Source organism: Haliotis rufescens, unplaced genomic scaffold, assembly GCF_023055435.1.
Source record: "Haliotis rufescens isolate VD_foot unplaced genomic scaffold, xgHalRufe1.0.p SCAF_19, whole genome shotgun sequence".
Lineage (NCBI taxonomy): Eukaryota > Metazoa > Mollusca > Gastropoda > Lepetellida > Haliotidae > Haliotis > Haliotis rufescens.
In genome coordinates, this window is record NW_025963879.1 from 23014626 (window position 1) to 23027002 (window position 12377).

The window sequence follows — 12377 nt, forward strand, 5'->3', positions numbered from 1 at the left end:
CATGATAATACTGAACGACTGAACAAAGCAGCATTAAGCCAAACTGACTGACTTGATCAGGTTTACCGGACAACTACCACAGTCGAGACTGGAAGCCCCCAGTGGAGGCTCCGTGTATCATCCAGCTGCTGTGTGACAAGCACGATGGCCTCGTGGTGGAGGCCAAGACCATCAAGGAACACTGGTGGAAGCCCCACATCAAGAAGCTGTACGAGAAGCGGGTACGTACATGACCGTCAGCATCTTCCCGAGGCAAGAGCTTCCACTAGCCTTTTTATCAAAGTCTGGTTTCCACCCTTGCCACATCAAGGCCACTTTCCTGTGCTAAATATGATTGGACCATAGCACATATCATTAGTCCAATCAGAGAACATTTCACAAAAATCAAAATCCATACTGGTACACCTTCCTATGAAGGTGATTAACCACTGTCTTTGTTGACACGATTATGCCTTTTTTCATCTTTTAAACCCCACAATGCCTATGTTATTGTGTCGGGGATGAAATCGCGAATGTTTTCATTATGTGATCGACTTGGTCGTTGCCTATGGTAGTCGGGGCACGGGCCGTGATCTACGCGAAATGGCACCAGGGTCAAGCCAAGAAAATGATAAAGGCTAGTGGACACGCTTGCTTCCAGAAGATGGACTGTCAGGGGAGCATGTTTCCCTGACAACCACTTTTAGTAGAGACGATGATCGACTAGCCAAAAATTAGCACAGAACAGCATTTGAAGCAGAATTATTAAGAAAAATGATCACTCAGTAGTAAAATAATATCGACCCGACCGCACCCAAAGGAGTACATATTCAGTGAACTATGGTTATAACGGACACAAAGGTACCACTTATTTTAGTTTGTTATGACCGTAGTTCGTTTTGAGCATATATACAGCATATACAACAAATGGCTGGGACCATGAAGCCAGTTTGTTATATCCGTCAGTTCGTTATAAGCATGTTCGTTTTAAACTTAGTTCACTGTATATTGAATACCCAGAGAAAACTATCAATAACCAATGTGAATGATAACTTATGAATGAATAAATACTTAATGGCTCCCAAAATGATGTGGAGCCCTGATTGTTGTTATCATACACTGGTTTGGTTTTACAATCCAGGCTCCCACGACGGAGCTGGAGTATTTCTGACTCCATTCATTGACTCAATCCAGTATTTGACATAATTGAGGGATCTCCTAAATTTGATGCTTTCAACATTAAGGTATGACAAGGACCCCTTACACTCCTATACTGGATGTTAGCTGTAAACACACTAAGTCTCAAGCTGCTGGTATTTTAATCCTGTTTGTTGCATTTGTTGTAGATTCTGAAAGGGAAAGTGGAAACATTGTCGGCAATTTTGGAGACTGGGAACTTCGAAGTCAATAGGTGAGTTATGCCTGAAGTGGTATTTTTATGTGTGTTTGCTGAATGTGAACATAAACATTGACTTCAGATATTGTTTAATCATGTTATTGTTTTGCCTTGACATGCATCACTCTATTAGTCATGATAATATACTTCTGGAACTCTGGCGGTTGGTCGGGTAGCCTAGTGGTTAAAGGGTTTGCTTGTCATGCCAAAGACCAGGGTTGGATTCCCGACATGGGTACAATGTGTGACGCCTATTTCTGGTGTCCCTGCCGTGATATTGCTGGAATATTACTAAAAGTGGTGTAAAACCATACTCACTCACTCACTCACTCTGGAACTCTGGCTTCTTGTCCCCATTGTCTGTGTCTGTGGCGTGCTTGAAATAGATCCCCAGCACCCAATACTTGGCCACTGCTGACAGGAATACTGCTGACTAATGACATCTGCCGTATCTGTAGGCAGAATACATCCCCTGGACTCCAATGTTGGTGTAAGATAAAATTAGGATGGGGTAAATATGGTCACCAATAAATAATTATCTCGTGCATAGCTCAGTTCAGGGTTAGACACGGACAGTGCGTTAGTCTGAGACCAGTGAACATTCAGAAGGGCTAAATGTTTCTGACCTAAATCTTAAGTGTATTGCATGAACCACTAATCTGAAATGAGCTCCAAACTACCTCTAGAGCTAGTTATTTATTATCCCCCGCCCAACAAAGTTGGCGGGGGATATAGAAACGGGCTCCGTCCATCCGTCACGTTTCGTTTCCGGATAACTCAATATTTTTTCATCAAACTTGGCAGGTCTGTCAGGTACATGCTGAACTGGTGCCTTTTGCTATTGAGAAATTTTAGAAATATTTATTTTTTACAATTTCCATGACAAGTTCCATCTCGGTTAAAAAAGGTTAGGGTTTGTTTAGATTTAATTATGTCATAAATTCTGCAACAGGGGCGGGGGATATAGCCATGTTAGTGGCAAACTCTTGTTTGCTTTTGAAAGGATAATGATTTTAGCTTTCAATTCCGCATTCTGATGATGACTTGCCATGCTAATACAGATACCTGGACACCCAGATGTGCTGGGAAGAAAGGATAAACCATGAGTTGAAGTTTCGCATAACTGAAGAGTGCATTGTTGTGAATAATGATAACTGGATATTTAAAGTGGACTTAGGTTCTGTGAGGGTAGGGTTCGTTTCAGGAGCATAACTCATAAACCGTTCAATATTTTTTCATCAAACTTTGCAGGTCTGTCAGGTTCATGCTGAACTGGTGCCTTTGCTATTGAGAAATTTTAGAAATTTTTATTTATTACGTTTTAATGGCAACAAGGTGGACTTCGGTTCTGTGAGGGTAGGGTTCGTTTCCGGAGCATAACTCATAAACCGTTCAATATTTTTTCATCAAACTTGACAGGTCTGTCAGGTACATGCTGAACTGGTGCCTTTTGCTATTGAGAAATTTTAGAAGTTTTTATTTTTACAATTTTCATGACAAGTTCCACCTCGGTTAAAAAAGGTTAGGGTTTGTTTAGATTTAATTATGTCATAAATTCTGCAACAGGGGCGGGGGATATAGCCACGTTAGTGGCAAACTCTTGTTTAACTTAATTAGGTTTGGGAGAAAATAAGTAGTCCTTTGAGATGTTTACTAATCTCTGCCTAAGGGCGTGCCTTGTAGTGTGTGTTTTCACAATGGAGACTGACTAGGAATAAAACTTAGTTATGCCCGGCCCCAACGAAGTTGGCGGGGGATATAGAAATGTGTGTGTCCCAAAATCGTTTCCGGAGCATAACTCAGAAACCGTTAAATACATTCTTACAAAACTTTGCATGTCTACCAGGCACATACTGAACTGGTGCCTTTTGCTATTTAGGTTTTTTAGAAATTTTCATTTTTTCATTTCCATTGCAACAAGTTGGACTTGGGTTCTATTGGGTAGTGTTTGTTTCTGGAGCATAACTCAAAACCCATTCAATACTTTCTAACAAAACTATGCATGTTTACCAGACACATACTGAACTGCTTTTTGCTATTTCGGAATTTAAGAAATTTTTATTTTTCACATTTCCATTGCAACAAGTTGGACTTGTTAGTGCTGCAATTAGGCCATTTACATAGTTCACAAGAGCTAATGCATTGCACACAACCGGACATGTCATATTGGCGGGGGATATGAGTATTTCATGCTTGTTATCACAGGGAAAGGAAACACTCTGACATTGCCTTACTATTTGTGTGTACCGTGTGTACTGCACTGTACACCTCCTGTACAAATGGGGTTTACTGCTCACTTTAACAGTAAACCAGGTGTTTGTCTTACACCTGGGCATCAACTGCCCCAAGCCTGCAGTAAATGACTGTTACATTTCCGTTCCTCCTATTTATAAACAGTAAAAACATCCAATTTTTTAATATCTCAATTATGAAAAAAAGGCACTTTATGAGGAAACATAGATAAATCCCTGTAAACATGTGTTTCTGTGGTGTAGCTGTTATATTTCTGACAATGTAGAAAACAGGATGTTGGCCATTTAGTTTGTTTGAACACACTCCTTACATTGTAATTGTATATGGCAGGATCTGGGCCAGGTTTTACATTGTATTAACAGTGAGAGGTTCATCATATCTCTTCCAGCAAGTCGATCAATAATGCCTATGAAGAGTATGTGCTGAGTGTCGGGGATTTTGACGAGCGGATCTTTCTCGGGGAGGAGGCAGAGGAGGAGATTGGTACGCCGGGGAAACCTGGGACAGACTTTGCAGAACAGATGGCCAAGAAGAAGTCATTGAGGCAGCATGTGGACCAGGTAAGGACAACCCTGGCCATACATACCGTATTCGACGTAATAAGCGCCCAGGGGGAGCTCTCAAAATTAGAAAAAGGGGGCTCTTATTAGAATATTATTTTGGTGGGAAAAAACAGAGTTGAAAGATAAATTTCGTGGTTTATGCTGACAGCCTGAAATGTTTATCTACGACAGATATATTTTTCCAGAACTTTATTGCCCATAATTAAGGGTGCATATAACACACGAGTGCGTATTATACGCAAATAAATGTCCTGTGTACATTGATCAATCGGAAGGGGTGCTAATTGGGATTGTTCACTAGCCAATATCTTAGCAAACATCGCCGTGGGCATTTATTAGAGCGGGGCCCTTATTGCGTCGAATACGGTACATTCTCTTTACTATTCTCGTTTAATGTACTTACTGTGCTCTGATCTCACAAACGGCACTGTACTGACTCTACATTCCAACCATGATATACTAGACAATCTGCATAAGCTGGTGGTTGAACAGTTTCTGTTAATATTTTGTTAATAACATGTTTTTCCACCGATATAACTTGTTATAAATGTATTATATGTACAGTCGTGCCTCGTTTATACGGACACATGCGTCATTTCACAATTCGTCCGTATAAACGAATTTCCGTATAACTGAAACCAGCTTCTTACTGGAAGAGTTACTTCCCTTCAATTATGTGACTCATGACAGATGACCGAGCAAACAGATACATCCACTCAATCTTTATTCAAGACATACACGTTTAAAAAACTCTGTCTCTGCCCTCCACAGACTCCATATTTATCGAATGGGATTACATGTACAATAAACAAGCTCGTCTCAAACGTAACTTAATTGACTTCTCACGAATCAAAGGATTACCACCAGCGGAAGTGTATTGTCCGGGTAAGTGAGACAATTTTGTGTGCATTTCAGTGTTTTGTGTATGAAAATGACCATCCGGTTCCGGAAACTGAATTTCCGTATATACGGGTAAATTTATATACTAGTAATTATTTCGTTTTGAATTAAAATCGTCCGGGAACCCAGGTTTCCGGATATCTGAAGTCTGTATAAGCGGGGCATGACTGTATCGTGATGCAGGAGTTGTAAATTGATTTATCGTGGGCCTTGTATCACGATACAATGCTGTATCCCCGTATCATTTTACCACTAGTTATTAATCACCTTGGCAACCAGTGACTAGGTAGACAAGCCAAAGGATCCCTAAGTTTATGCACGGAACATTAAGTTTGTTCAGTGTTTCTCCCATGAGGATTTTGGGTTGTCATTGGTCCCCAGCAGCCTATGCTTGTTGAACAGATCGACTTAATGGATTGGCTTTTCAGGCATAGTGACTTGTTTATCGTGTGTCAATGTACACAGATTGCGTGGATCATTGCTCATAATATCAATCACTGTTTTTACTGGCCAAGACTTATTTGCATGCTTCTGTCATATAGCTGGAATATTTGCAGAGTAGCGCTAAACAAGAAACAAACTAATAATTCAGTATTGGCCATGTTTACAAGATGACAAAGGGCAGCCTGGTGGTTTAAGTGTTTCCCCATCACGTCGAAGACCCATGTTCAATTCCCCACATGGGTACAATGTGTGGAGCCATTTCTAGTGTCCCCTGCCGTGATATTGCTGGTGTAAAACCATACTCACACTTTCACTTATTCATTAATAGCACTGGTAGTGCTAATCTGCAAGTTGAATTTTCTTTTTTTTTAGACCACCTACATTAAGTTTTAAAACAGTTTTGTGTGATGTGACCGATGAAAACAAAAGTCCCTATGGTCCAGTCTCAGTAATGAACTAGCTTGAGGTTACCATACAATAGGCTGCCGTAGTTTCAACTCTGGTGCATTTAAGTTTCCATGACTGATTGTTAATCATTATCCAGTTGATGACAATTGTCCTGTTTTTCAATGTGTCAACGCCATTAACAACAAGTTTTTCTGAAAACAAACAACACAATACTGTTTTATTAGCAGTAGTGGTTGATTTGTGTTATGCAGGAATTAGGCTGTGCACAACTTAAAACAGGATCGGGTGGTCAGGCTCGCTGACTTGGTTGATGCATGTCATCTATCCCAATTGGGTGAATCGATGCTCATGGTGTCAATCACTGGATTGTCTGATCTAGACTTGATTACTTAGAGACTGCCGTCATATAGCTGGAATATTGCTGAGTGCGGTGTTAAACAACAAACAAACAAACAATTTAACAGTTTTCTTGTTTTGTGGTAGACACGAAGTTTGGCGCCGTCCACCCCACTGACTGGGAGATATTACCTGAAGGACAAGGACCCAAGTGTCACACCAGTTTCCACGGCAACACAGAGCGTTAGCCGCCTACAAGCTCTTCTGTCTGGGAGAAGGACCTCTCCCAGTGATACTCTCCTGGAAGTATTCGGGTAAGTAGTAACATGTCAACTTTAGAAACTTAGGCCACAAGCAGAATATTGTGTTTCTTGTTTCCCTGACAAACTTGATCAGGACCCCTCGCCCCCTTTCCCCCCTGAGTTGCAACACTTTCTTTCCAAATTTTATGCCACTATCACAAATTTGTTGCACTTCACCATCCAGAGATAAGCCAGGAATTTTGAATATGGCAACAAAAACTTTAAAAAACCCAACAAATTTCTACCTGCGTACCCTCTTTTACCATGGGCTGAATTGGAAACACATTTGTGGGGGCGTTGGAAACATAGAGCACATCATTAGCACAATTAGTCTTGTCAATTTGCACTCTCACGATAAGGAGCTGTTAAAGGGTTTGTTTCAACATAATTGCTGCCACCCGATTTTTCTCGTTCAAGGTTAGTGAGGTAAGAGAATATCCTTCCTTTGAAATGGGGGGATGTAGTTATCATCTGCTCCATCCATCCGTCTTTCGTTTCCCAAGTATAACCGCAAAAGATTTTTAAGCGATTTTGTGACATGTATTAACCAGGGGCTAAAGTGGTGTCTATTTCCATGGGAACAAGTTAAACTTAACAGAAACAGAGGTAGGTGTAGTTTCTGGAGCAGAACAGAGTTGGTACATGTATTAATCAGGGGCTGAAGTGGTGCCTTTTGCTATTTACATGTCAATATTTTTTCCTGTTTCCATGGCAACAAGTTTGACTTTGACTCTTTTCATAATGGTTTTTGTCCTGACCATATCTTTAGACACCCTTTTTGAAACTGCACACACAAAGACCAGGTTGTCAACTTGTGCCTTTTGCTATTCAGGGATTTTTAGAATTTATGTTTGTTCTTTTTCCTTGGCAACGAGTTTGATTTTGACTGTCCATAGTGGTGTGAACCTGACATAGCAATACAAAGTTCCAAATCCCAATTCCATTGTATAGTTTTGATAGCTCAATAACTACTCTTGTATACGTATAGACAGACAGAAATAGAAATAGATGTAGAAATTCTCGAATCAAGTTGGACTTGTTCCGATGATTTGTTCTTTCGAATTTATGGGGAGCAGGGGGAATTGTCCTTGTTTGAAAAAGAAATGTTTTAAGGACATTACAACTGACAAGAATGGGAACAAGAATTGCCACAAGTAGCCATCAAAATGCAATTGGTATTTTGGGGAAATTATTTAACGTATGTGTGAGACATTAATACTGTAACCATGGTAACCTTTTTGCTAATTCTTTCCAGAGAGTGCAACAAAGACCCGAAAGATGACATTGTTTCCAGAGTGCAGGATATGGGCGAGATCTTCTGCACACATTATGTACAAGTAAGTGTCCTCAAAGAGGGGAAGAAAGGATTGACATTGTTTGGCAATATGATAAAAATGTTCCGTCTCCCAAATCCATTTGTTTCAAAAGGATATATTAGCTCACCAGGACCGAGATCCAAGTGTGGTGGTGTTGCTAAATATATTCTACTGGTAGTGCATAAAAATACAAGGTTAGCACAAATTAAAAGAGGTTTGAATGTTGCAGGACTTATTAAGGCCTTAAATTTGAATCTGCCTTGAACTTATTGAACATGCTTAAAATTTGCTAAAATGTCTTGAAAAGGCCTTGAATTTGGTTAACTCTTCTGTTAAATACTTGAATACCTTTTTGTAATGTATTCTGATGTAGCAGTATGTCTTTAGACATTGTATTGATTATTAGTTGGTTTTCAAAATGTTCTGCCTAAAATTCAATTCAATGTATGAGAGAGAGAGAGAGAGGTAATTAACTTCAGATTAGTACTGCTTGTAAAAGAATCGCAAAAAAACACATGACACGATACTAAAAGGTAATTATTTAGGTTGGGGGGGGGGGGGGGGGGGAGAGGAGAGGGGGTATAATAAAGGTTTTTATACTTAATTCACCATTTCTTATTATCAGCAGTGATAAAAGCTTGTGTGGTTTTTTAAAAATTTAAACTAATTGTAGAAGAGTCAGGCAAAACAAGTCATTTTATTTTTGTTCTAATTTCAGATTTGTTTTACTGGTCAGTCTTAAAGCTTCTAAAATGATATGACGTTACGGTAATTTCGTGTAAATGAATTCTGTATCCACCAAGGATGGCCTTTATGCTTGTAAGGATAGTTCATGCTTGAATGCTCACATGGCTGTTAAGCTAGATGTAACTGATACTTCGTTGACACTCCTGGCTATCGATAAACAAGACAAGCTGACCTACTTTGCCCCTACAATACAGCTGTTTCATTGTCTGGTTGCCGGTGTAATGGACTTTTTCCTCTCCAGGCTTTGTCTGTTATGCATGATTTATTTCTGTTTATGCTTGCTGAGTAAGCTAATCCAACACTCTTTAACACTGTTTCAAATTATGCATGAGAGTCAAGGTGCCATAACTGTAATGTTAAGATTTTAATATTTAGGGAGTGTTAAGATTCAAGGGTCCAGAATCCCCATTAATTTTGAACACTGGTTTAAATAAAAGAAACCTTAAGTATATCACTAACATGCCATTGAGTAAGATGATTACAGGTAGCAAGTCTTTATTTGGGGAGCATAGCAATTTGAATTTAAAAAAAATAAAAATATGATAATTAAATAAATTTTGGATTAATTGTTTTGTGGATTTTGTGAAAACTTTCTTATTCCCAGGGATCCGATTCACTTGTCTAAACCTGTACAATGACAAAGCTGTCAACAACATGTGAAAAGTAGCATGTCTCTCAGTATATCTGGGACTTCTCATCTGTAACAGGTTGTGGGGTAGTCTAGTGGTTAAAGTGTTCGCTTGTCACACTGAAGACCCGGGTTCGATTCCCAAAGTGGGTACATTTTGTTAAGCCCAGTTCAGGTGTCCCCGCCATGATATTGCTGGAATATTGCTAAAAGAGGCGTAAAACCATACTCACTCACTCCCACATGAGTGCAGTGCTTGAAACCATTTCTCACGCGCTCAACTGTAACAAGCTTAATAAAAAACTTGGCTCTATAGTCCAGTGGTTCAAGGACCAGCTGGTAACATGGACAGTCGTGCCCCCCTAGAAGCTGACACGATGGTATATAACTAGGAAACAGTTCAAAGCGGTGTTGAACCCAACTCGCTCACTCATTGTGAATTTACACCTGACCTTATGATGCAAGAAAGATCTACCCATGTATTGATTCATGTTTTATTTATCTGTTTACAAAAATGCAGCTTTTATTATATACAGTAAACTACTGTTATAACGAACCCAAAGGGATCACTAATTTTAGTTGGTTATAGCCATAGTTCGTTATAAGCATATGTCCAGCATATATACTACAAATGGCCAGGAGCAAAAAATAAATTAGTTTTATCCATCAGTTCATTATAAGCGTGTTGGTTATAAACGTAGTTTAGTGTATAGGCTTGTGTTGGCAATGGAGTAAACCAATCTGATAAACTTTGTGTCAGGATAAAATAAATATGCAAATCAGGTCCCAAGCCGGAACTACTTTCAAGCTTCTTACATTAACGAGATGCCTTCTTACTCAATGAGCTATTGACTAAACATCTCTATCACCTGCATGTCATTAGGCAAAATTCATTATCTGATTGAAGTAGAATCGGCCTATATTAACAAATCATGCGAGTTGGACACAAGCTGGTCGACAGGAGGACCTTGTGTTAACCAAAGCAGATGGAACATGGGGAATTTCAGGCAAGCACCGAGAAAATATGTTACCACCATCTGAGTCATATCGTGACTTGAGTATCATGATATGTATCGATATGTGGTAGACATATCGTGACATATTTTGAACGGAGCTTGACTTTACCTTCTGTTGCAGCCTTCCGAGGGTCATCCTGGCGCCCACATTGACTTCGCCCGACGTCGCCTTCAGTTGGGGGAGAGCCTCTACTTCAAGATGTTGGAGAACATTGTGCAGGGGGAAAAGAAACGGATCGGCAAAGACCAGAAAACAAACCCAGCTGTGAGTTTATTATCCTTGTAGTCCATCACCCAATTGAAATTTCAGTTAAGGTAGTTCCCCAGGTCCCTGTTCTGTCATAAGGCCTTACTGAAGGGGACGGGGTGGTCAGGCTCTGTGACTTGACTTATTGCATGAAGGAATGCCCCCATGGCTTTGATTGTTGCACATGATCTCAGGTTTGCCTGATCCAAACTCACTTATTTAGAGTCTGCTGTGATATGCCTGGATTATTGCTGACTGTGGTGGTACACAGCATTCACTCGCTCAGTTCCCAACCACCCCATTCAAATTTACTTGTCGAAAGAGTGAGACGTGAGGTTTGGTGTCTGAAGTCTGAACTGGTTGATTGTGTTATTAGTGTGACCACTGATTATTTACAGGTCTCTGTGCTATGAATAATATGTCTGACAGTTTGCAACTTCAATCATTCTATCACTTCCTGAGTCCTTGATGTATTTGTGGCATGGGTGGTCCAGTCATACAGTGCTGCAAGTGGCGTTCCTTGGTCATGTCCGGATACTATGCTCAAAGTGTAGTTGCCTTGAGAGGTGCATCACTTCAGGAATCCCCTCCCACATGACGATGACACAACGTTATGTACTGATACAGATATTTCACGTACAGTTAGTTGAGGAAATTATGGTTGTCTAAACTTATCTTGGTACTGCAAGAAGCAGAGCTATAGACAGTGATAGCTAAGCTTTTGGTTATTTGGGTATTTTACCCAGGGGTTTGATTTTGATTGGGTATCCACAATTTTTAGAGGGTAGTCAAATACTTTTTACCCACCTGTTTCTTGGCATGTTTTGTAGCATTCCCTGAAAATCATTTCAAACTATGTGAATAGTAGTATACCGTCTACGTCTGCTTGCGGCTCCCAGTCTGGGAAGCCGTTTTTGTTTGCAAAACCTAACATTGTAAGAAAGGTGCTATTGTTTTAATCACTTTTGTGGAAGTCTATTGCAGAGCAGTGTGTAAACTGCAGACTGATACATGTACGTGAAGTTTAGAAAGCGACCTCGACTGTTGCAGACATCTGTGCAAGGTTTACTGGAGCACCCCATGTTCCACCGGTCGCTGCTGGCCTGCTGTCTGGAGATTGTCATCTTTTCCTACAACTCACAACGGTCAGTTTACAATATTCCTGACCCGTGAAGATTCCGGGGTAGAATAGGTCTTCAGCAACCCATGCTTGCCATAAAAGGTGACTATGCTTGTCGTAAAAGGCGACTAACGGGATCGGGTGGTCAGACTTGCTGACTTGGTTGATGCATGTCCTCGTATCCCAATTGTGTGGATTGATGCTCATGATATGAATCACTGGATTGTCTGGTCCAGACTTGATTATTTACAGGTCGCTGTCATATAGCTGGAATATTGCTGAGTGCGGCATTAAACAACAAACACACCAAAACCAAAAAGATATTTAATATTTAAAAATAGTCTGCATGTACAATGAGTGTCAAACACTTCAGCACCCAATATATTACAATACAGATACCTATATCACAATATATGGCAATACATTTTTTTTTACCAATGCACAGACCATGTATTCATCAATACATTTATTTCAATTCATAGCCAATAATTCATAATAATCAAGACAATGTATGTCCCAAATTGATCCAGTTTACCAGATTTTTCTGTGCTAAAATTTTCTGTCAAAAACTATGTTCGAGGGCAATGGGGAAGGACTTCCTGAAATTGTACAAGAGCAGTCTTTCGTAAACTCTCTGAGTCAGTTCAACTAATGCTATTGTCTATTCTATCTGCATAACAACTGTGCTAATTACTAGTTGAAAATCCAGCGTTGAGCAAACA

At 40.0% G+C, this 12377-nt stretch overlaps 1 protein-coding gene and 1 non-coding gene across 3 annotated transcripts in view; both read left to right on the forward strand.

Annotated features, from left to right (window-relative positions):
- The window catches only part of LOC124135326 (retinoblastoma-like protein 1), a 36871-nt gene that overhangs the window by 10690 nt on the left and 13804 nt on the right, over positions 1–12377 (forward strand). For both annotated transcript variants that reach the window (XM_046500599.2, XM_046500600.2), the window contains 7 exons: positions 61–221; positions 1326–1390; positions 4017–4188; positions 6427–6593; positions 7837–7918; positions 10410–10553; positions 11586–11680. In XM_046500599.2, the coding sequence (XP_046356555.1) occupies positions 61–221; positions 1326–1390; positions 4017–4188; positions 6427–6593; positions 7837–7918; positions 10410–10553; positions 11586–11680 (886 nt within the window). The remainder of the gene's footprint in view (positions 1–60; positions 222–1325; positions 1391–4016; positions 4189–6426; positions 6594–7836; positions 7919–10409; positions 10554–11585; positions 11681–12377) is intronic.
- On the forward strand, positions 2407–2507 carry LOC124135415. Its single transcript, XR_006861236.1, has one exon. It is a non-coding gene; the product is annotated as a small nucleolar RNA U6-53/MBII-28 (small nucleolar RNA).